The sequence below is a fragment of the Neophocaena asiaeorientalis genome, unplaced genomic scaffold (genome assembly GCF_003031525.2).
Source record: "Neophocaena asiaeorientalis asiaeorientalis breed wild unplaced genomic scaffold, Neophocaena_asiaeorientalis_V1.1 scaffold134, whole genome shotgun sequence".
NCBI classification, from domain to species: Eukaryota; Metazoa; Chordata; class Mammalia; order Artiodactyla; family Phocoenidae; genus Neophocaena; species Neophocaena asiaeorientalis.
The window spans coordinates 4,930,973-4,957,259 of NW_020185339.1; the positions used below are offsets into that span (position 1 = coordinate 4,930,973).

General features: G+C 37.6%; 1 protein-coding gene across 1 annotated transcript in view; it reads left to right on the plus strand.

Annotated features, from left to right (window-relative positions):
• PAWR (pro-apoptotic WT1 regulator) overlaps positions 1-26,287 on the plus strand; it is a 113,432-nt gene that overhangs the window by 66,216 nt on the left and 20,929 nt on the right. Inside the window, exons 2-3 of the mRNA XM_024737019.1 lie at positions 8,129-8,260; positions 17,614-17,648. Coding sequence (XP_024592787.1) covers positions 8,207-8,260; positions 17,614-17,648 — 89 coding nt within the window. The 5' untranslated portion in view covers positions 8,129-8,206. The remainder of the gene's footprint in view (positions 1-8,128; positions 8,261-17,613; positions 17,649-26,287) is intronic.

The window sequence follows — 26,287 nt, forward strand, 5'->3', positions numbered from 1 at the left end:
AAAATATGTTTAGACTCAGATAATTATAAATAGATTTTTCACCTGCATGACTTTTTGGTATTACATTTTACATTTGGATGGGACGTGGGTCAGTTCTGTCTTAGAGGGACTAATTTTTCAAATGCAAGGTATCCATTTCATGCTTCCAATCCATAAACAAGTAATATTTCTTAGTCATCAATATGACCAAAAATGCCACCACAAAATTCCATGCCTTGTAGGGAGTGGTATTGACTGAATAAGAATCATTGGCCTAGAGCATTGTGGCCAAAGGAGATACTTGCTCCAGAGAGGTAGTCAGAGAATACACTAATCCTACCACCAGGCCCAAAAGTATGAAAGAACTTCAAAAACAAATAGCTTCCAGTTGAGTGAGCTACAGGGGAAAGGGCTTTTTCAGGGAGCCAACTAGGTTTCATCCTGTAGCTGAGGAAAGCAAAATGTTAATCAGCAGGAATTCCAGAGGGCACACAGAGGAGTGATTTGGAAGGGAGAGGAGGGACACAGGATTGGGTCAGATTAGGGACCGTACAGAGTGGTATGGAAATGAGAGTCTGTACTAGTGAATGGGTGAGACCTGGGGAAGTTTGGTCTGCTGTCAGTGACTGAAATAAACATGGAAATGAGACCTGGTAGAACCTAACAGTCCCTTTAAAAATGGGGGAAAAAATATTAACATAGAGCTAATACAGAGTAAATGAACCCCCCCTTATATAACTGTCATCCAGCTACAACAATAGTGAACTCCTAACCACTCTTTTTTTTCCTGTAACTTCCAGTAATTCTGTGTTCTGCACAGTGATCCAGGACCCTCACGAGATAATGTGAAACCAAAGTTTCACAGAAAAGTGCTCACTGATATTTTCTGTTCTGTTCCTTTTCTTTTTCTTCAAATAAACTCTGGGTTGCAGAGCACTAAATGGATTTCGTGACAGATGAATAGGTTACCAACTGGTAGTTGGAAAATTGAGGTTGAGGTTTGCAGTTAGGCTGCTTGGGTTGGAGTTCTGACTGTACCCCTCAACAACTTTGTGTCCTGTTACTTAATTCTAATCCTCACATCCCTCTTATATAAAGTAGTACCCACCTCCTAAGGTTTTTGTGAAAATTACCTGTATTTGAAATACTAGATATTAGAGCTTAACAGTGCTCTACACACCTAGAAAATATTCAGTTACTAGTAGATGCTATTACTATTTTAATTGACCAACCTGGGATTTGAATCTAGGTCTCTCTGATTCTAAAATCTGAGTTCTTATATTTTTTAATCTAAAATATAACTTATAGACAGTTATAAATTTAAAAAAAGAAAATCTAGAGATAATGTATATTTTTCTTTTTATCATTCATCATAGTATTTTTTCCCACTCTACATTAAATTGCAAACATTTCCATTTCTTTGAAAACAGTTTTCAAATAATATGCCACCATTTTGTTCTCTAGAGGCAGAAGTGTTATGCTGCATAGGAAAGATACTTACCTAGTTCTAGTTACTTAGTCAGTGCACAGTCAAATTTTATTGCTACTTTTAGAACTTTATTGTGAGAATTTTGGTCAAATATAAAAGTCATGAGAATGGTGCAGTGAAGTCCCCCATGTCCACATCCTTCAGCTTCAACAGTGATCAACTCCTGACCAGTTTTGTCTTACCTATACCACCACACACTACCCATTCTATCCCTATGTTATTTTCAAGCAAATCTCAGATGACTTATTATTTTATTCTTAAAGATTTCAGCATGTCTCTAAAATATAAGGAATCTTTTTAAAACAAAACAATATCACTGTCAAACCTTAAATATAGTTCCTTAATCTCATGAAACTCCTTAGACTTAATTTCAGATTTCATCATTGTTCAAACTGTCTCTTAAATGATTATTTTAAAAATAGTTTCTTTGAGTAAGGATGCAAATGAGGTCAATATATTGATATTCATTCATATGTCCTTTGAATTTCAAATTTGTGGCTCTCTTCTTTTCCCTCTCTCTTCCCTTCTTACAATTTATTAGTTGTAAGAACTGGTCATTTGTATTTTATAGTTATAACAGGGATCAGCAGAGGCTTATTTCTATATGATGGAGAGCTGAGAATGGTTTTTAAAGTGTTTTTTTAAAGCAACAAACCTTATGTAGCCCCAGATGACTGTTTGCTCTGTGGTCTTCTATATTCCCACAATCTGGATTTTCATGATTGCATCTCCATGGTGTTGTCTAATATACTGTTCTATTCCCTCTATTTCCTTTAGTTGGTAGTTGGATCTAGAGTCTTAATCAGATTTAGGTTCAGTTTTTTTAAAAACTCATTTGTTCAGTACCTCCATGATATTTCTTTCTTTGTTAAGTCATATTTATTAAGGTGTCTTTTACATATAATAATATGCTACTGTCTTAAGAGTGTGATTTGATGAATTTTGACAAATATACACAACTGGGCAAACCACCATGAGAATCAGGATGTAGAACACTTCCATCATTCATTCTGCCCCTTTCTAGTCAGCCCGCTCCCCTCAGGCACAGCTTCTGACAACCACTGATCTGCTTTCTGTTACTATGACTTTGCTTTCTCTAGAATTTTACAGAAATTGAATCACACAGCATATAGTCCTCATTTCCTGGTGTCTTAGCATAATTCTTTTGTTACTGAGTATATTCTGTTGCATGGCTGTACTACTCTTGGTTATCTGTTCACCAGTTGATGTGCATTTGGACTATTTCCAGTTTTGGGCTATTATGAAAACTGATTTTTATTTTATTTTATTTTTTATTTTATTTTTTTTTGTGGTACGCGGGGCTCTCACTGCTGTGGCCTCTCCCGTTGCAGAGCACAGGTCCCGGACGCACAGGCTCAGCGGCCGTGGCTCACGGGCCCAGCCACTCCGCGGCATGTGGGATCTTCCCAGACCAGGGCACGAACCCACGTCCCCTGCATCAGCAGGCGGACTCTCAACCACTGCGCCACCAGGGAAGCTCTTATTTTTTTTTTGTTCCAAGTTTTTGTTTAAGGTTTGAGTGAATATGTTTTCATTTCTCTTCGTAACTAACTAGGAGTAGAATTGTTGGGTCATATGGTAAGTGTATATTTAAATTTATAAGAAACTGCCAAGCGTTTCCCTGTATGACTACGCCACTGTTCGTTCCTACCAGCAATATAGGAGACATTCGGTTGTTTCAAATCCTCATTAACACTTTAATTTTAGTCGATATTTAATTTTATTATTCCAGTAGGTATGTAGTGATAGCCCATTGTGGTTTTCATTTGCATTTCCCTAATAAGTACTGATATTGAGCCTTTTATTCATGTATTTGTCACCCCTATATTTTCTTTGGCAGAGTGTTCAAATTTTTGCTCTTTTTTTTTTTTTTTTTTCGCGGTACGCGGGCCTCTCACTGTTGCGGACTCCTGTTGAGGAGCACAGGCTCCGGATGCACAGGCCCAGCATGGCCGTTGGGCTCAGGGGCCCAGCCGCTCCGCGGCATGTGAGATCTTCCCGGACCAGGCAAGAACCTGTGTCCCCTGCATCGTCAGGCGGATTCTCAAGCACTGCGCCACCAGGGAAGCCCTTGCTCATTTTTAATGATGTACTGGAATTTATCCTAGTATGTGGAATAAATCCAATTTCACATTAAAAAATATATAGTTATCCAGTTATCCCCAAACCATGTGTTTTAAAAAAAGCCCATTCTTTCCCACCAGTAAGAGTTTCTACTTTTATTGTAAACACAATTTGTCTATTTAGATCTATTTCTGAACTTTCTGTTGTGCTCCTATGAAGTACAGTTTTTTTTTTTTTTTTTTTTTTTTTTTTTTTTGTGGTACGCGGGCCTCTCACTGTTGTGGCCTCTCCCGTTGCGGAGCACAGGCTCCGGACGCGCAGGCTCAGCGGCCATGGCTCACGGGTCCAGCCGCTCCGCGGCATGTGGGATCTTCCCGGACCGGGGCACGAACCCGCGTCCCCTTCATCGGCAGGCGGACTCTCAACCACTGCGCCACCATGGAAACCCTGAAGTACAGTTTTTTGAATCCTAACTAATAGGACTTAATAAAAAATCCGTTTTCTTTTTGTTTGGTTACTTTGTCAGATCTAAGCAATAATCTTACATGTTATAAAAAATTATTCAAAGTAGCTTCTTTTTTTTTGCGGTATGCGGGCCTCTCACTGTTGTGGCCTCTCCCGTGGCGGAGCACAGGCTCCGGACGCGCAGGCTCAGTGACCATGGCTCACGGGCCCAGCCGCTCCGCGGCATGTGGGATCTTCCCGGACTGGGACACAAACCCGTGTCCCCTGCACTGGCAGGCGGACTCTCAACCACTGCGCCACCAGGGAAGCCCAAAGTAGCTTCTTTTTTTTTTCAGTGTTGATACTTTGTTATTAGCAATGAAAATCATACATTTCCTTTTTTGTTCTGAGGTTTTATTTGCTAAAATATTAACACTCTAAATGTACCTTTGGGAAGAGCAAAGAGCTTGATGAGAATTAGTGATGCTTATTATTATCATTTCATAAAATCTGACTTTTTGGTTTGTTTCAAATAATTGTTAACTCAGTTCCCATGCAACTTCCTCTCTAATCTGTGTGAAAGGAGAGATTAACTTTTACATGTTTACATTTATCTATAAATGAGAGCTGAGAAGAGAGGTAGGAGATTCAGTCCCACATTACTGTTGTAAGTATACTATAAAATCAGTAGCTATTTTCTTCTCATCTTTTTATAAAAAGCTTATAATTCATAGAAAGAAGCTTTAAAAAATATTTAGGGTTCTTTTTGGTTTTATTTTTGCTAGTACTTATTTAAAGACCAACTCTCTCTCTCTCCCTTGAGGATACCAGCCAGCTTCTGTGCTTAGAAAATTATTAATCTTTACAAGAAATAGAATAGGAGATGTCTTTACCCACCTTTGTCAATTAACTCAGTTCCTTTTTGCTTTCAGTCTTTTCTTATTTCTCACCATTTCTACCAAATGGTTCCTCCAGGTGTAGTTATCCCCCGTTAAGTAAGATAGTTTAAGGAATTTGTAAGGTGCTTGTTGCTAAAAGAACTATACTGGTTTCTAGAAGAACTTTGGAGGGAAATTGTGATTCATCAAGTAATCCCTATTCTAAAAGCTTCCTGGAAAGTAAGATGTACACACTCTCCACAGAGATAGTATGTGTGATAAATAGGTTCCCAGGTCAGTGGGTAAGAGTGTTGCCAAGAAAAAGAACATTCAGAATTTTAACTTGGGGTGCAACAGTCCATCTCCCTAATTTGTCTCATCTTGGTAACTCATTTATCAAACATTTACTGAAGTTTATTTTTTCTGCTTTCTTTTAATGCTGGTGAGTCTATGTTACTCTATGATTTAAGAATTCATGCTACTGACATTTGATCCTATGGTCAGGGATTTTTACAGCCCAGGTACCAGAGAATGATTGCTTTCACAGAGTAGAAGGCTAGATGAGACCACTTTTTATTCTTTCTAGGTCTTATAGTCTTGCTGACTCTTGTCTCAGTACTATGTATTGAAGAATTTCTGTACTCCATTCTCTTTTCTGTTCTAGTATCTTTATTACATAGTTTTCGGTGTTGTGGTTTTATACATTTTAATGTTAGTTAGAGTGAGTGTTCTGTCCTAACTCTCTTTAAAAAGTAATTTTTCTGGGTGTCTTATGTAATTATGCATCCAGATGATCCACCCTTACTTTCCAAGTAAATTCAACTTATGAACTGATTTACAGATTATTGACACCTTCAGTATTAGTTTTTTTTCTTAAGAAGAGATCTTAATTTATACCACTCAGTAAAGTTTTATAGTTTTTTCATAAAGTTTTTTTAGTTTATTTTTATAGTTACTCTTAAAATTATATAATCTAACTAGCTGTTGATGTTACTCTGAGAAGCTAGCTATTTATGTGTGCTTAATGAAAAACCATCTTAAGGAACTGTAGTAATTCTAAAATATTTTTGACAAATTTGTATCATTTGAAATGATGAAAATTTGCCTTTCTGATGCTGAAATCTCTTATTCTTCTTCCCTAGTTTTACCAAATAGTACTTCCAGAGTGATGGTAACCACCCTGTTGATAGTGGACATCAGTGTCTTAAGTCTGGCTTTGCTTCTAAATTTTGTTGATATTTTGGCGTAAAACATGATACTGTCTATTGGTTTGAGAAAGTCTTTTTAAAAGTCCTAAGAGAGATTCGTTTTCTAATCAGGACTAATTTCTTAAACTTTGGCACCCTTTACTAGATTCCTTTTATTGATTCTGTTTCCACCTAAGATACATCTTTTTTTTTTTGGAGTGGGGGGCATGCTGAGAGGCTTGAGGGATCTTAGTTCCCTGACCAAGGACCAAACCCAGGCCCCGGCAGCAAAAGTGCTGAGTCCTAACCACTGGACTGCCAGGGAATTCCCAGATACATCATTTTTCATAGGATCCCATTGCCTACTATGTTGTTTAGTCTCTCCACTTTTGGTCCCTGTTAATCAGAACTCTGAATTGCTGTATACAGGTTCCTTTCCCCAAATCAGTTTTGATCATGTTTTACTTATATTCCAGGGAATTGTAGCACTATAACATGTTTCAGTGTTACGTAATGAAAAGTCTAGACTTCTTAGGCTATTTATTATCTGTATTTCTTTGTGATCAGAGCTTATGCCTTTCCAATACTCACCTCTGTCAAGGACTTTGAAGGATCTGAGATCTTACCCTGCTTACAAGCTAACGAGTTAGCCTGCTATGGTTTCATGGATCCTGGCAGAAGACACTAGTCTCCTGGGAGTCAAGAACAGTTTGTTACTCACAGCAAAGCAGTAGCCACAGTGTTATCATTTTTCTTGCACCAGTTACCTAAGCCCCAGTTCCCACAGGGTGAGAAGAGGGCCAGGTGACACCTGTACACATAGTTAGTTGCATTACAGGAGAGACCCTAAACATTCTCTGGAATCTCAGCCTACTTGTTTCTTTAATTCATCCCTTCCATTCTGTCCCCCAGCTTTCCCTCCACATCATCCTGATTTAAGACTCTATATCAAACAGATGCTTTCTTCCATACCCCCTCCCCCCCGCTATGGACCTTGTGTCTTTGAATGTGCTGCTTATTTTCTGTGTTCTCCTATTTCAGATACTCCAGTGATCCTTCTTGGTTTGCACAGTGGCTTCAGCCTTTCTTTTCTCTTTGCACAATTTGTAAATACTATTGTCTTTCCTGCTATTCTGTGCTTTGGTCAGTGTCTTAGTGTTTACAAAGTGCCTGAAGAGATATTATTTATTTTTTGTCTCTTACAAAACACACACAGGCAGTGTATTGGTTAAGAATGTGTTCAGTTACAAGGAACAGTTGACCTATTTTACAGTGGGTATAATGGATAGAGTTTAGTTTCTGTTTATGGGTTGTTGGTTTTGTTTTTTTTTATTAATGTAAAAAGTCTGGATAGATAACACAGGTGGTGTTATCGGTTTTTTAAACAGCACCCTTTCATGTAAGCTTTTCCATATGCTCTTCCCATCATCTGAAATTCTTTTTTTAATATCTGCAATTCCAAATTAAACACATTTTTAAAATTGTAAATTCTTCTACAGAGTGTTTGTAGAAGACTTACTCCCTAGGTGAAGATACTTATAGGCTACTAAGGTAGAAAATGGCCTTTAACGTTAAGTTATGTGCGCAAACACACACACACACACACACACACACACACACACACACACACACACCCCTTCAGTGGCTTTTATTATTAAGTTATCTGCACATGTACACAACACACCCCTTCCCGTTAGACTCTATATTCCATGTCTGTGTGGTGTGTCTTTTGTTACCTTCCAAAAAGTGCTTTAAGGTAGTCCATTTACTTGAAGATTGAATGATGAAGAAAGAGTGAACCCTACCTTTAAGCAAACCTTGTCACTGGTAGTTAGAGCCTAGAGCCTAGAAAGATGTTCACAAGGGTGTGAATGTGGAGGTTTGGGTTTTAAGCAGATAATTTAGTTTATAGGAATTAAATGTACCAATTGTTGAAAGGAACACTTTTATTGTGTAGTTTCTGAATGCTTAGTATTTCTTAATGCTATCAAATGTATCTTCACGTACTATCAAAACATTTTATTAATATTATATAGAAGTAAAATGGAAACTATTCTTTCTTTCAGTGCTTAGATGAATATGAAGATGATGAAGCTGGACAGAAAGAGCGGAAACGAGAAGATGCAATTACACAACAGAACACGATGCAAAATGAGGCTGTAAGCTTATTAGATCCAGGAAGTTCCTATCTGTTACAAGTGAGTATTTAAAAATTCTAGAATGTCACTAGCTATTTTAACAATTTTTAAGTTACTGTTAATAATTTTTCCAGTTTCATTTTGGTTGCATCAACTCCATTTAAGTACTTTCAATGGATTTAACCAGTGATTTTCCTTATATCTAAATACTTTTTGACGTAAGCAGTATTTGGTCCTTAGTTCCTGATCAGTGAATATTTACTGACTAAGCAGGTTTAAACAGTATCTGTTGTAAAAATAAGCAGGAAAAATAATTACCCTTTTGCTCTTAAAAAAGTAAGGATTAGTGAGTTTTAAGTGAGTGGAGAGTTCTGTTCTAGGCTGATATTTGCATTAGAATTATGTAGCAAATAAAGAGTTGAATAACAAGTGTCTACCGAGTCAAATGTTTCAACATAATAATAAAACACAACATGTAGTATTGTGAATTGCCAGAAACACCCATATTTCTGTGTAATTATAAAATACTTTTTAAAACAAAATTTAAGTCAGTTTCCAATTAGCTGTTATCTTGGCTTCTTGTAGCACAGAAAATTGGGAGTTGTTGGCATTGGGGTGCCTGAGTTTAAAGCAAATCACTCTTCAGAATCATTCCATATAAACTGTACTTTAGGAATTATCTTGATATATCTAATCTTAAATTAATTTGATGGCATTTTGAGATCGTAAACTACTGTGTTGTCTTTTCAGAGTTCCAGCTTTGACTTTGTAAGTGCATTTTATTATGATACTACTCTAAAAGGAGTTTCCGAGCAGTACACATACCTCCCTGTTTTACTGATGAAAAAAATGAAATGTAAACTTGTCTATTAATTTGCAAGGTTATGATAGAAGGCATTTGGCAGAGAGAGGCAAAATATTTTGAAATGGTTTGGATGTGAATGCAAAACTTCTTTTTCCTCTGCTCTTTGAGGCAGATACATTGATGCGAAGAATGGTAATGGGGGTTTGTCTGTGCCCCTGTACTGCAGTTGCTACTGCTAGAATACCCTATTATAACATAGTGTAAGCTAAGCAGCAGTGCTTCTCTCAGCACCTCTGACTGTTCATAATCTAAAGTATCTTTGTATCCTTTGTTTTTGTGTATTACAGCAAAGTTGAAATTAAATCTGTGCCTATTCCAGGTGAAGAAATAGGCTTAATTTATTGGGATAGAGACAATATAGCATTTTGATTGAGTCTAGAACTGGTTTCAGTTCTTGGTCATGTCACTTAACATCAGGCAGCAGCTTTTGGAAAGAGGGCTGATTTCTTTCTGTTCCTTACCCAGTCAAAGCTGAGGAGCCTAGTGTTTAGTTTATTTCCAAGTTTATACCCAGATATGTAGCAGTCTCTGCTGATCCGGGCTCTCTGAGGAGCTTTCTGCCTTATCCAGTTTATCTTCTTTCCTGTAGCTTTTCTAATCTCTTCCTAGGTCTGCCCTTCATTTCTCTCATTTTTGTTTATTTGTTTGTTTCATTAGCAATTAGGATGTAACTCACTGATGATCTTGGTTTTAAGTATGTATATTCCAGGCTATGTGCTTAGGATGAAAGTGAGGCAAAAACTCTCCCGTGGATCCCAGATTGCCGCATTGAAGTTGGAATGGGAACAGGAACTTTTCTGTCTACATAGTTGACCTCTCTCTGAGTTACTACCTAAACTCACATATTCTATTACTCAGATAAGATATAGATTTTATTTATAACTCCAACTTCAAAAACAACAAAAAGAAAATATTGGCATCATTGATTGTTTTAAGGCTTTTCTTGAATAGGACAGAGAGATTTTGTTTTTTAGCATTATGTATGTGAATCAGTTAAACAAATTTTTTTAAATGAAGAATGAAATGGGAACATGAATTTGGCATAACAGTAAGCTCTGTGAAAGGTTAGAGTGTTTTAAGTTTCTGTTTGGCATTTTTCAAATAATATGGAGTAGTGGTAATAAAAAAGGAGCCTTTATATTTTTTTCTTATATTTTTAGCTATGATTTTACACATTTTTAACCATGTTTTTTTCCTAGATAATATGCCAGTTTTTAAAGTAATATATTAATTCTCTGATTAAATAATACATGATCAATTAGAAAATTTGAAAAAAATGAAAATGTAAAAGACAGGGGAAATTACCTAGTTTGGTCTCCTTATGTATTTTATGAACTGTTTATTAAATTTTAAACTTTAGGCTTAACTAATTTTAAAAGAAGCATACAGTCCCATGCTAAAAAATGGAAAAAGCATAAGAAGGTGTATGGTAAAAAGTCTTCCTCAGCTACCTGGTTACCTTCTTTGGAGGCAACTAGTGCTTTCTTTTCTTGCACATCCTTCTAGATCCTTCTTCAGGTAGTCCATAAACAAATTTATGTCTATATGTGTGTATATATATGTCTATATATGTATTCACTAATTTTTAGCACACTGTTTTGCATCCTGTTCATTTCATTTAATATTGTGGAGTACATAAAGAGCTTCCCTATTATTTTTTTGTAAACACAGAATATTCTATTTTATATATGTATCATAATTTTTCTAACTAATTTCTGTTGATGGTCATTTAGGTTATATACAGTTTTTGCTTTTACAAACAATGTGGTGGTGAAAACCTTTTAATATATGTTCTTTTGCATATGTGTGTGTAAATCAGTAGGATAAAACCCTAGCACTAGAATTGCTGGGTGAAAAGGAATGTGCATTTGTAATTTTGATGGTATTGCCAAAATTCTCTTTGTAGGTGTTATAGCATGAACATTGTTTTCCGTGTTATTCAAAATTCATTGTGTATTATTTTCAGTGGCAAAGAATTTTCTTTTTTAATGTGTGTAATAGGTGACACAAATTTCCCATTAATACAAATCCTCAGTGGTTAAACGTTTTTACTATTATAAGTCATACTGGAATTAACATCTGTGGAGATTAAATAAGCTTTTTGTGTTTTGAATTATTTTCTTTGGCCAGATTACCAGAGATGAACTTATTGGGCCAAAAGCCATAAAGCATTTTTAAATTATTTATTTTTTGGCCGCATCTTGCAGCTTGAGGGATCTTAGTTCCCCCAGGGATCGAACCTGTGCTCCCTGCAGTGAAAGCACAGAGTCCTAACCACTGGACCGCCAGGGAATTCCCCATAATGCATTTTAAAGATTTTAAAAATTTCTGATACATATTGCCTAAAGTACTTATGAAGAAAAGTTTATCAGTTTATGTAAACAATGGCATTTTGTGAGAGGACATTTATGAGTTTTATTTTTCTCCTTTCTTTGATTATTTTTTGATTTGCCTTTTAAAACAATCTCAAGTTTACTGAAAAGTTGCAAGTACTGTACAGAGAATTTTTTTCCCTTAAAATGTTTGAGGGTAAGTTGCTAACTTGATGGCCTATTACCCCCAATACTACACTGTGTGTTTTCTACAAACAAGATCTCCTACATAACCACAACACAGCTCTTAAAAATAGGAAATTAAAATTGACACATTCTTTTACCATCTAACATATTCAGCCATCATCAAGTTTTGCCAGTTGTCCCAGTCATGTCCTAAATTATAGCAAGAGGGTCTAATTCAGAATCACATGTTCTATTTAGTCACTATATCTCTTTAGTTTCTTTCAATCTGATACAGTCTTTCCTTAACTTTCTTAATCTTAACACTTTTTAAGATTATAGGTCATTTATTTTGTGATGTGACCTTCAGTTTGGGTTATCTAATATTTACTTATAATTAGATTCAGGTTGTATGTCTTTGTCAGGAATATCACAGAATTGGTGCTATGTTTTTCTCATTGTGTATCCTATCAGGTGACACATGATTTTAGTTTGTTCCATTGCTGATGATGATCACTTTGGTCGTGTGACGAAGGTGGTATTTGCCAGGCTTCACTGCCTCTTCTTAATAAGTATTTTGTGGATAAGTGCTTTGAACCATGTAGATATCTTAATCTCCATCAAACTTTCTATTTATCTCTGTCCATTTATCTATCATCTATTTATATCTGTATATCTGTATCAACTCACTATTATCTATTTTATCTGATGGGTTTTACTTACCATCAGTATTAGTTTTCTATTGCTGCTATAACAAGTTACCACAAATTTGGGATCTTAAAATGACACAAAATTATCAACTTACACTTCTGTAAGTTGGAAGTCTCATTGGACTAATAAAATCATGGACTGAAATCAAAGGCTAAAATCAGGGCTACATTCCTTTCTGGAGGCTGTAGGGGAGAATCAGTTTCCTTGCCTTTTCCAGCTCCTAGCGGCTACCTGTATTCCTTGTCCCTCTTCCTCCTTCAAAGTCAGCATTGTGACCTTTCTTCTTTGCCATATCTCCCTCTGACCTTCTTCTGCCTCTCTTCCACTTTCAGTGACCCTTGTGATTACACTGGGCCCATTAGATAACCCAGTATAATCTCCCTATTTAGTGGCGTTGATTAGCAACCTTAATTTCCCTTTGCCATGTAGCCTAATATATTTGAAGATTACAGAGATTAGAATGTGAACATCTTTTGAGGGTCATTATTCTGCCTACCACAGCATCATTATTTATTTTAATAGTCACATTATCCCAAATTTGGCCAGTGAGAGCCCCTTTAACCTTTTGTATCCTTTGCTACATCTCCATCATTCTTGGAATACTTCTTTGTTTTCTGGCATAATAAGATAATGCAGACTCATCTTGAGCTTCTTACTCCAGTCTTGGAAGCTAGCAGCTACTTCTCTAAGGAGCCCTGATTCCTTTTACTGGAAAATGATATTGTGAAGCCAAGATCTGGGCTGTAGTTATGTTCATGTTATTGAGATGTCACCATTTGTAGTCCCTCTCTATGTACAGACCTACTGTGTGTGTCTCTATGTACATGCATACGTATACATTTCTGTTTGTCTGCTGCCTGCCTACCTACCTAGGTAACTACGTCTATCTGTGTAGATACTGAAACTAATTTATACCAATATGGCCAATTCTAATCTAATATCACAAGGCTTAAATCTAGTATTTGTAACTCCCTTTTGTGACACTGAGGAACCTGTTTCCCGTTATCCGTAATGTGCTTTCTTATTTAGTCAATTCCCCTATATGTAACCTATTTCCCATTGCCACTCCTTCCCCACACTTATGCCCTCCGTACCGCGAGTGGGTTCTGACATCATACGTTGGCTTTACCTTGTGCGTGAACACTCTCCTCAGTTTCTTCAGGCTTGGGCATCCCTTGTGAAGCTGAGGTTGCCCTCTTTACCCTGCTTGAGTTGTGACTCCTCACACCAGTTCACCCCCTCTGTGGATTCCGTCCTTACCCTGCTTAGCTTCTCCATCCTGTGACAGGCTGCTCTTCCTTAGGGTCTTCCTTTGTTCCTGCTCAGACTGAGACCTCATGCTGGATTACTCCTCCATGGGGACCCCTTATCACCTGATTGGGTTTTGACACCTCCAGGCCAGGCTGCCACTCTGTGGACACTCTCTTCATCCTATTTGGGCTCCAGCACATCAGCCCTGCTCATGCCCTACAGAGATGCTCTCCACACCTTGCAAGGGCTGTGAATTCTTCATGCCAGGCTGCCTTTTTTTTTTTTGCGGTACGCGGGCCTCTCAATGCTATAGCCCCTCCCGTTGCGGAGCACAGGCTCCGGACGCACAGGCCCAGCGGCCATGGCTCACAGGCCCACCGCTCCGCAGCATGTGGGATCCTCCCAGACCGGGGCACGAACCTGCGTCCCCTGCACCGGCAGGCGGACTCTCAACCACTGCGCCACCAGGGAAGCCCCAGGCTGCCTTTTTTGAGGGAACATCTTCTTTACCCTTCTGGGGCTCTAAATCCCCATTTTGGGCCCCCCTTATGAATGGATGACCATCACACCCTGCTTGGGGCTCTCAGTATCCCTTCCTGGGACTCCCTTTCTGACCTTGCCTCAGGCCTGATAACCTAACTTCCCTTTCATGCTTTGTAGACCCCCTCCTCATTCTGCTCAGGCTCTGATTTCTCATGCCAGGCTAAGTCCCCCTGCTGTATGGATGCTGTCCTCAGTTTTCTTGGACTCTGATTCTTTTTGCCAAGCAGCTCTTCTTCATGGAGTGTTCCAGTATTCTGATACCCTGGTTGGGGCCACCTTGTTTCCTCCCCACCTTGCTCTGCCCCACCTGATGGCTTTAGGACTGAGACGTTCAGGAAAGGAGGGGAATAATGAGCTTTTCCTTTTTTTTTTTTTTAATTGAAGTACAGTTGCTGTACAATACTATACAAGTTACAGGTATACAATATAGTGATTCACAATTTTTAAAGGTTATACTTCATTTATAGTTACAAATATTGGTTATTATTCAGTTTTTCCTTTTAAAATCTTTGTTAATTTGATAATGTCCTTATTTTATTCTCATTTTTAAAGTTATTTTTATCAATTGTACATTACAGATATTCTGTTCTGCATTCATCTTCAACATTGTATCTTAGTATATTATATATACCAGTATAGGTATTTTAAAGTTAGTCCTGAGGGCCAGTTACCATGGTATGCCATAGTTTACCAAGGGCTATACTGAAGTTATTCAAGTTTATTTGAATAACTTCAGTATTATTTTACTATATTCTACTGGGCCTGTATTTGTCTGATCTTATTTCACATATGCTTTTATATTCGTTTATACTTTACAAGTGCTGATCTGCCACTGCACCTGTAAAGACAATGTTCGTGGAATTTCCTTATTGACCATTCTAAGATTGAATGAAGCAGAATGTTTTATTTAAACTCACATAAAACAGTTCGTGCTTTGCCAGCATTTTCTAAGCTCTACATAGGTCTTTCCCCCTCCCTTTTGTAATATAAACCATCCCATTACAAGAAAGATTATTTCAGGAAAAGTATATTTTAAATCAGTTGTATAATAAACTTTAGGGTTATTGGAAGGTCTAATTACATAGTCTTTGAAACTTTTAAGACCAATATAGTCTTAGCATTCATATTTTTTACAAGCAATTTCAGTGATACTGAAGGTATTTCTTCTCCCCCCACACACTTAGAATGGAATTTTCAACTTTCACAGTTATAGTTATTATGAAGTTATCACTCTTTGCTTGGAAATCTTTGCGGTCACAGAAATATAGAGGCTTCTAGTTAACAAATCTAAGGTTTATATTTGTGTAGAATTTTGTATTAATGTAACAAGAATTTTCCTCCTTAAAGTTATAAGGGACTCTTTTACTGCACTATAGGGGCTGATTTTTTTTTTTTTCTATCTAACATTTCAGTTTCCTCTTTTTGGCAGGGCATAAATTCCATCTGTAAATGTGAGTCTTGAATACACATGAGAAGCAGGCTACCACCCCTCCCAATCTCTGCTAATATTAATATAGTCTATCCAATTTGGGGAACATTCCATTGTTAAGCAATGGAATTTTTTATATATATATAAATTTATTTTTTATTTATTTATATTTGGCTGCATTGAGTCTCCGTTGCTGCACGTAGGCTTTCTCTAGTTGTGGTGAGCGGGGACTACTCTTAGTTGTGGTGTGCGGCCTTCTCATTGCGGTGGCTTCTCTTGTTGTGGAGCACGGGCTCTAGGTGTGCGGGCTTCAGTAGTTGTCGTACGCAGCCTCAGTAGTTGTGGCTCGCAGGCTGTAGAGTGCAGGCTCAGTAGTTGTGACGCACGGGCTTAGTTGCTCTGCGGCATGTGGGATCTTCCTGGACCAGGGCTTGAACCTGTGTCGCCTGCATTGGCAGGCAGATTCCCAACCACTGCACCACCAGGGAAGTCCCTAAGCAATAGAATTTGATTACTAGAGTCACTGTGAAATAACATTTTAGTTACAAAATGTATAATCTAATAAAACTGTATTCAAATCTGACCAATAAACAGTAAGCTTAAGTGTTGTCTAATAAAAAGCATATTCACATCTAACCAATAAACAATAAGCTTAAGAGTTGTTGGTCTGCTTTAGAATCTTAGCTCTTGAATATTAGTTATACAGAAATAGGCTTAAATCTAATTGTTTATACATCTTGGACATGAGCATGGAATAATTTGATCAAGTATGTCCGAGTTGTAATTTGATCAATTGCACCAAACTAGCTGTAGAGAAAATACCGTAAAAGTTGACATATGTTTTAAGTCACTAGTTGTTTAAAAAAAAAAGCTGCGAGAAACGTAGAAAACAGATATTATACAACTTATTAGTATACTTAAATGGAAACTTACCTGATAACTGACTTTAAGTCATTTATAGTTGGGTCAAAGTATAACATTAGTATAATGTCACGATAGTGTAGTGTTGCTGAAAACATCCTCCATTTCACCTTTCTGTATTTATTAAAATTCTACTCTAAATGTGTATTACTCTTAAGTTTTATCATGTTAGGGGAAAATGCCTACTTTAAGCCTCAGAAATATTATTTATTGCCAGGTTGTTTCTACCATTACAATCAACATATCAGTTACCCACAAATCAGTAAACGCAACAAGGGCTATTCTTATTTAGCAATTTTGCCTATTTCATTGCAGCAAGAGATAGTCTGGATAATCAAGCTGATGTCATATTTTGAAATATTTCATTTATAACCGAAGTGAGAGAGGTGTTATGTTTTGGAACTTAAGGCATTATTAGCATTTTTTCTAATGCATATTTAGACAGATATCATTCAAGGTCTGTGCCTTAAGTTTTAGTTCATATAGAATAAGATTAGGGACTTTTATGAAAGAAAACCTTGATAAAATGTTAGTTGGAGTACTGTTTGTGAAACTTAAGGGGAAAAGTTCCATATGGAATCATTATTATCTACATTCAATAAAATGTACTTTGAGTGCATACACATAACCTTAGTATTTCTTTCTGCTTTATCTAAATAACCAGTGATTAAACATTTAAATCTAGTTCCTGTGGTTTCAAAAATAGTTTTAAAGGGACTTCCCTGATGGCGCAGTGGTTAAGAATCCTCCTGCTAATGAGGGGGACACGGGTTTGAGCCCTGGTTCGGGAAGATCCCACATGCCGCAGAACACCTAAGCCTGTCCGCCACAGCTACTGAGCCTGCGCTATAGAGCCTGCGAGCCACAACTACTGAGCCTGCATACCACAACTATTTAAGCCTGTGCGCCTAGAGCCCGTGCTCCACAACAAGAGAAGCCACTGCAGTGAGAAGCCCGCACACCACAACAAAGAGTAGCCCCCGCTTGCTGCAACTAGAGGAAGCCTGCAAGCAGCAATGAAGACCCAGTGCAGCCAAAGATAAATAAGTAAAAATAAATAAATCTATAAAATAATTATTTAAAAAAAAACAATGGTAATTGTTCCAATATTCTCTGTCAGTAGTTTTATGGAATACGGAATTGTGTGCTTATACACATACCCAAACTGATATGTCATTTTTTTTTTTTTACTTTACAGGAGCCATCTAGAACAGTTTCAGGCAGGTACAAAAGGTAAGAATCCTTAAGTTATGACTAACAACATATCGTAGACATAAGTATAATGTCTTCCTGACTGTGGCTTAACTAACTAGAACTGTTTCAAGCAGCTGTTTGAAAAGTAAGAAACCTTAATATTGTGCTCTTAAAAAGAAATTACATCGTAGGCAGGAGTGTAATGTATTTCTGACCATGACTTATTCTGACATACTCTGCAGTCTTTGAATACTGCATACACCATGAATTTGTAAGGGTTTGATGAACTAGCAAAAGAAAAACTGAGTCATTTTCCCTTGTGTATTTAAACACTGAAAATACAGATATACCATCTGTATTAGTCAGCTTGGGATACCATAACAAAATACCATAGACACGATGGCTAGAGCAGAAATTTATTTTCTTACAGTTCTGGAGGCTGTAAAGTCCAAGATCACAGTGTCAGCATGGTCTGGTTCTGATGAGGCTTCTCTTCCTGACTTGCAGAGAGCTGCCTTCTTACTTTGTCGTCAAATGGTGGAGAGAGAAGGGGTGGCTTCCCTGGTGTCTCTTTTGATAAAGACACTAATCCCATCATGAGGGCCCCACCCTCATGACCTCATCTAAACCTAGTTACCTCCCAAATGCCCTGCTTCCAAATATACCATCACATCGGGGTTAGTGCTTTCAGCATATGAATTTTGGGAGTATCCAATTCATTCTGATCTTAGTTCATTCAGGCCACTATAACAAAATATCACAGACAACAGAAATTTATTTCTCACAGTTCTGGAGCGTGGAAGTCAGAGATCAGAGAGCCAGCAGGGTCAGGTTCTGGTTGGTGAAAGCCCTCTTGCCATTTGCAGACTAACAGCTTCTCACTGTGTCCTCACATGGTGGAAGGGGCTAGAGAGCTCTGTGGGATTTCTATTATAAGAGCACTAACTCCATTCATGAGGACTCCACCATTGTGACCTAGGCACCTCCCAAAGCCTCACCTCCTATTACCCTTACATTGGACATTAGGATTTCAACAGAATTTTGGGGGGGGGACACAAACATTCAGACCCTAGCAAGTCCATAGCACCAGCTATACACAAGGAGTAATGCTTTTATCAGAAAATGTGTTTGAGTGTGTGTGCACGTGTATAGGAGGAAAATCACAATTAAGTATAAGTTGTTTAATGGAGATGACTGAGATATTAGCTTCTTTCCCTGTTGAAGCCATGAAGGTTGCAGAAGGTGTGGTCATGCTTGTGCTAATAATTAGTGGAATAATGGTAAATCTTATCAAGTGCTTATAATGTCCAAGAAGCTTTACATAGAGATCTCATTCAATTCTCAAAGTTATCTTGTAAGGTAGGTACTGTAGGTATAATATTTACTTTTATTTTATAGATGAGTGAAGTGGGATAAAGAGGTAGAATCATTTCACTGTGCTTACAAAGCTAGTGAACAGAAGAGTCTGGATTTTAACTCGGGCAACCTGACTCCAGAACCCACATGCTTGCACAAGACAATCTACCTAGATTTATACATATAAAACCTCTGTCTTCCCCTACTTTTATGTGTTAAAGTTTAAAATATTTGGTTAAAAGTTGTGTTTATTATAATTTATCTAAAATAAAGCATTGATTAAGAAGAGCTCTAATTTTTTTTTTTTTTTTTTTGCGGTACGCGGGCCTCTCACTGTCGTGGCCTCTCCCGTTGCGGAGCACAGGCTCCGGACGCGCAGGCTCAGCGGCCATGGCTCACGGGCCCAGCCGCTCCGCGGCATGTGGGATCTTCCCAGACCGGGGCACGAACCCACGTCCCCTGCATCGGCAGGCGGACTCTCAACCACTGCGCCACCAGGGAAGCCCAAGAGCTCTAATTTTAATACTAAGTTATTATATAGATAAAACTCAATGTTTAACTTTTTAAAAAATAAATAAATTTATTTATTTATTTTTGGCCACGTTGGGTCTTCGTTGCAGTGTGTGGGCTTCTCATTGCGGTGGCTTCTCTTGTTGCAGAGCGTGGGCTCTAGGTGCGCGGGCTTCAGTAGTTGTGGCGCAAGGGCTTAGCTGCTCCATGGCATGTGGGATCTTCCTAGACCCAGGCTCGAACCCGTGTCCCCTGCATTGGCAGGTGGATTCTTAACCACTGCGGCACCAGGGAAGTCCCAGTGTTTACCTTTTAAAAGAGATAAGAAGGCCAAGGTAATCAACAATTGACTAAGTAGGTCTGATATGTTTGCCACTGCTGCTGCTCTTATTTTCATTTCTGAGTAATTTCGATGTAGATATAATGAAACTTGTGCTTGGTAATTTTTACTTAACATGAATAGTTTAAACTGGAAAGACTCTTTTTTCTTTTGCTAGCAAGCATTGCCAATCAAATAGCTTTGATTTGGCCTATTTCCAGGCCACATTTTCAAACCAAAAGAGTTTTTATCATCAGTTTTTGGTTTGGGGAATAAAAATAAACTTCAGTAACTTACCAAGTTTGCTGTATCATTCATACATATTTAATCCTTATTAAATTATAAACCTTAAATTATAATTGGCACTTTTCAGATTTGCATTCTTTAATTAGAATCATTAGGGGAATAACTTACAAATCCTCATCAAAAGCTTTATTTACATATTGTGTTAAATTAGGTAGAAAATTGATTTCACATGATGTATGTTTTTATTTTTAAGCTTTTTTTATTGGAGTATAATTGCTTTACAATGTTATATAAGTTTCTGCTATACAGTGAAGTTAGTTAGCTATATGTATACATATATCCCCTCCCTCTTGGATCTCCCTCCCTTCCCCATCCCACCCATTTTTTAGACCATTATTTTACTTGTGACCTGTTCATATACTTGTTACTTCTTTTATTTTCATAGCCTAAATCACATGGTTTGTTACTTTTCAGCTCTCAAAGGTTTAGCCATGTTTAATACTGTTATAAAACAAACAACAAAAAAATTTTTTTTAAAGTTTCTAGTCATTATTCATGGACTCATAGCAACTCGTAGTTGAACACACACCAAATAAAAACAAACACAAAATCTAGATCTGAAATTATCAATTCCTTATCTAGAGGAATTTGTTACATTGTATATGAACAGTTCATTACTTTCATTAATCTGTCAGCAAGTTGTAGCAAAGACTGGAGAATGTATGTTTTTTGGAGAAGGGTGTCTGCTGATTAATGGGGGTGAAAAAAGGAGGAATGGGCTAAAGGATAGAAATTTGGCATTATATGTTAGAAAATATTTTCAGCAAACCAAATAACTTATGATATATATACGACTAGACAAACTTAAAAAGTCATTAGAGGGTACAAGCCACCCACAAGACTAGTTTGTGTGCTCTTGTAAATTGTGGATTAAATATTAATTTTTTTCTTACAAATATCAAGGATGTACTTTTTAAGCATTGAGTTTGTTAAGCAGTCATTGTAGTTGAGCTGTATTTTATTGAATCAACTCCTGTTTACCTAGAACGTCTCTTAACATAGTCACTGAACTCCTTTTTAAAACATGTTTAAATAACTTTGGATAATTATTTGGAGGGGGGAGTCTTGAAATTTCTGAAACTCAAGGTTTAAGAAGGATGGATCAGTGGTTATGTATTTTTGGGGTTTTTTTCCCCCCCAATGTGTAATTTTCTTAGTGGAATGTTTACTTGGTTAAGTTTATAGTGATTTCTTTAGGATAATTCATTATACTTAACACACCAGAAATGAACAAGTATGATAGCCCCTAACTGGAGAAACTTAAATTTCTAACAATGAGATAGGTTATGAGCTATAGCATATTAATATAAAGTTACAATACAGGCATTAAACTGATTCTTTAGAAAACCGTTAATTATAGGAATTAATAATTATAGGAAAATTATTACCTATTTATGTTAAATGGAGAGAGGGAAAGCATATTACGAAGAGTATGATATAAAACAACATCTATCATAATATATATAAGCGTTCTTAACTTGAACTCTATTGATAAGCTGCTAAAATTCTCTGTAAAAGAATATCATGGTTATCTGGGAGAAGAGCTATATTTTTCATCAGATTTTCAAAGAGATCTGCAATACAAAAAGGTTATGAACTACTAATATGTTGTAGAATATAACAGCCGTTATCTCTGGGTTGGTGGAGTTACTGGAGATATTGATTCATGTTATCTGTTTCCCACAGTGAATATGTATCACAATTTTAATAAAGAGTCTGAGAGATGATTTTGATCTTTAGTTGTTGCTCTGTGTGTGTGTGTGTGTGTGTGTGTGTGTGTGTGTGTGTGTGTGTGTTTAAAGGGAGAAGAGAGAGAAGACCTACCCAGAGTGAGGGACTGTTTGGGACAGTGGTGGTGGAATTGAATAAGGTAGTGAAACATTAAAAATATGGAGACCAGTCATGTACTTCTTGGTTATTTAGTAATTCCCCGACTTACCTAATACTTCTAAATATTTGGTATCCATTCTAAAACTAGGATTTGACTCATGGGTCTTGTATTTCTTCTAATTGCTAAGGTTTAAAATATCTATTTTAGTGGAAAATTCCTTTAGCTGTAATCTCATAATGCTGCCAATCTTGTTCTCGTGATAGTTTTATCCCCCAACACAACACCTTCTAGTCTTTCCACAGAAAGTACGAAAATTCCCAGAGGGGGAAATTTTTGGTAAATGGTGGTATTTATCTTTGATGATACTGTTTATTCTTTTTCCTTTTCTGCACATTATGGTTAATACTTTGTAGCTAAAGGCAGAGGGGGATTCTTTTTGGAATTGTATTGGTTAGAGATTTGTGTTAACATTTCTGAATAGAATGTTACAATCTTTTTGGAGTTAATAAAACAATCTTTTATTCTGGGTATTTTGCGCTGTACATATCCAGCCCTCAAAAATAGGTTAAAAACATTTCTGTTTTTATTTATTTTTTATTTTTTTGTGGTACGCGGGCCTCTCAGTGTTGTGGCCTCTCCCGTTGCGGAGCACAGGCTCCGGACGCGCAGGGTCAGTGGCCATGGCTCATGGGCCCAGCCGCTCCGCGGCATGTGGGATCTTCCCGGACCGGGACACGAACCTGTGTCCCCTGCATCGGCAGGCGGACTCTCAACCACTGCGCCACCAGGGAAGCCCCTGTTTTTAAAATAAACAGAGCTAAATTTGGTAATAAGATCAAGTTAACACAGTTATTCACAATTATGACAGTGTTCTTTACAGACCTAATACCTAATGGGGATAAATCACTGATTATGTTTTTCAGTAATAATTATTCCTTGTTTTGAGTTTGGATGATATTATCACTTGTGTATTGACAGGCCTAATAGGAAGGATTTTTAAAATTGTTAATAGGTTAAACTTTTTGAAAGGCTGTTTTAAGCTTGTACATCAAGCAAACAAACATATTAAGGGATATCCACATTTTTAGGTTTTCGTTTGTAGTTGTCAGCGTTGTGGTTTCTACTTGAATAATCTGTGGTTGATGCAGATAAGTGGACTTCTTTTTAAGTGAAAAGAGGTCCTTTAAAATGATTCTAATGCTCTTTTATAACATGATAGATAATGGCTTACCCTCTTGATTTTCTTCCTACCACTTTGCCAATATTTCCCAGTTTTTATTTGTAGTTCGTCCTTTCCTGTACTTACTCTTTATGTGTTGATGTTACTCAGCTCTTTGTCTTAGACTTTATTCTCTTTTTGTTCTGTGTATTTGTTCTAGAAATTTCTTTCACTCTGGTGACTTTGGTTACTGTATATACCTACGTTGATGATTCTAAATCATTAGCTCTATATCTGTATAACCAACAACTTTCAAATATCTACTTTTAGATATCATAGAAGCATCTTAAACTCAGCATGTTCAAAAGTAAACTTGTGGATTTCAGTAGTTGGTATCAAAATACATTCTTGCTCAAGTCAGAAATCTGGACACTGCTTTTTTTTTTTTTTTTTTTTGCGGTACGCGGCCCTCTCACTGTTGTGGCCTCTCCCGTTGCGGAGCACAAGCTCTGGACGCGCAGGCTCAGCGGCCATGGCTCACGGGCCCAGCCGCTCTGCGGCATGTGGGATCTTCCCGGACGGGGGCACGAACCCGTGTCCCCTGCATTGGCAGGCGGACTCCCAACCACTGCGCCACCAGGGAAGCCCTGGACACTGCTTTTGACTCTTTCTTCTTTCCTTCCTTCCTTCCTTCCTTCCTTCCTTCCTTCCTTCCTTCCTCCCTTTCTTCCTTTCCTTTCCTTTCCTTTCCTTTTCTTTCCTTCCCTTCCGTCCCCTCCCCTCCCCTTTCTTCACAACCTCACTTAAATTCAGTCATTGTAGCTCCAGTGCCAACCCACCAATCTAGGACACCATCATCTCTTTTTTTTTAATAAATAAATAAATTTATTATATATAAATATTTATAAATATAATTAATTAATTTTTGGCTGCGTTAGGTTTTCGTTGCTGCATGTGGACTTTGTCTATTTGTGGCGAGCAGGGGCTACTCTTCGTTGTGGTGCCCGGGCTTCTCATTGTGGTGGCTTCTATTGTTGCGGAGCACAGGCTCTATGTGTGTGGGCTTCAGTAGTTGTGGTGCACGGGCTTAGTTGCTCCGCGGCATGTGGGATCTTCCCAGACCAAAGATCGAACCCTTGTTCCCTGCATTGGCAGGTGGATTCTTAACCAGTGCGCCACCAGGGAAGTCCAGGGACACCATCATCTCTTACATAGATGATTACAATATCCTTCAAACTAGTCTCGCTGCCTTCAGTTTTGCTCATTTCCAGTGCATTTTATTAAAATGATTGTCAGTTTCCCTGCTTTAATGACTTCCTATTACCTTTAAATGAGTCTAAACTGGTCTCCAAGGCAGGGTGATGCACAAGATAATGTTAGGATGCAGGAGGGAAATATTAGATCTTCTGTTTGTATTTACCTTTTAATCTAAAAGACAGTAAGACATTTACAGTCATCCCTTGATATTCACGGAAGGGGGATTGGGTCCAGGACCCTGAGGATACCAAAATCTGTGGATGCTCAAGTCTCTTATATAAAATGGTGTATTTGTGTATAATCTATGCACATCCTCTTGTATACTTAAATTATCTCTAGAATGCTTATAGTACCTAATACAGTGTGAGTGCTATATAAATATGTTTGGCTTTTTGGAAATTTCTAGCATTTTTTCCCCCCTGAATATTTTCAGTGTGGGTTGGTTCAGTCTGTGGATGTGGAACCCACAGATTCGTAGGGCCCACTGTATACTTAATAGCTAGCACTATGTACTTGTTATTTATTCCCTTGTTCTATGTATCAGATGATTATTTAGTATTTGAGGTATCCTGAGGAAAGTGTGCTTTGTTCACTTTCTAAATGTTGCACAATAGTGTAATTTGAATGGTTAGATGGATTTATGAATTATTATGTTGTTTAACTAATACAAAATGGATAGGTCGGGGGGGAATTTACGGAGAATATAAAAACAAGTATATAAACGCAAAGGTGACCATGTGGTTGTTCAGTTGGCAAGATACATAAAATCAGATCTGTTCTTATAAATTAGGAAAAAATTTTGATGCTTGCTTTGGAGTTTTTTTTTTTTTTTTTGCTTTGGAGTTTTAAGTGAAAATGTAAAAAACTTTAAATTCTTACTGTGAGACATCTCTTTCTGCTGTTACAGACATTAAAAATCAAATATGCATGCTCATTTTAGAACTACACCTTCAAATCTCTATATATCCCAAAGAGTTAAAATAAGTTCCTCAGAAGTAAATCATATTCAAATTATACTTTCATTAAAAATACTATAGTCGGGTTTCCCTGGTGGCGCAGTGGTTGAGAGTCTGTCTGCCGATTCAGGGGACACGGGTTCGTGCCCCGGTCCGGGAAGATCCCACATGCCGCGGAGCGGCTGGGCCTGTGAGCCATGGCCGCTGAGCCTGCACATCCCTGGTCCGGGAAGATCCCACATGCCATGGAGCAACTAAGCCCATGCGCCACAGCTACTGAGCCTGCCCTTTAGAGCCCACGAGCCACAACTACTGAGGCTGTGCACCACAACTACTGAAGCCTGCCTGCCTAGAGCCTGTGCTCCACAACAAGAGAAGCCACTGCAATGAGAAGCCCGTGCACCGCAACGAAGAGTAGCTCCCGTTCGCCGCAACTAGAGAAAGCCTGCGCACAACAACAAAGACCCAACGCAGCCAAAAAAAACAAAGATGTACATTTAAAATTCTTTTCACCCCTTTATGTTATATATTTTGTGATACAGATAATATTTTAACAATATCATATTATAAATCATATTATTTGATTTACATATATGTTTGTATAATAAAGTATATATGAATATGTAATATATAACCAAAGATAATGATATTGTAAATCGATTATAAAGATAGTAGATAAATATACATACCAATGTGTATGTAATGAATAAATTTGGAAACCATTAGTTGAAATTCTTCATAAAAGAGCTTTCAGGTCTCCTGCTTGCTTTTCCAGTGTCATATCTTGCTTTCAGGTCTCCTGCTTGCTTTTCCAGTGTCATATCTTATCACCCCTATATTTACCTTTCATGCTTTAGCCATATTGGATTTTTCTGTTTCTCAAAGGGCCACGTACTCTTTGTTTCTAGATATTTACACATTCTTATTCCTCTTTTAAGTCTCAGTTTAAACATTCTTTAGTATAATGCTGCTCAAAGTGTGGTC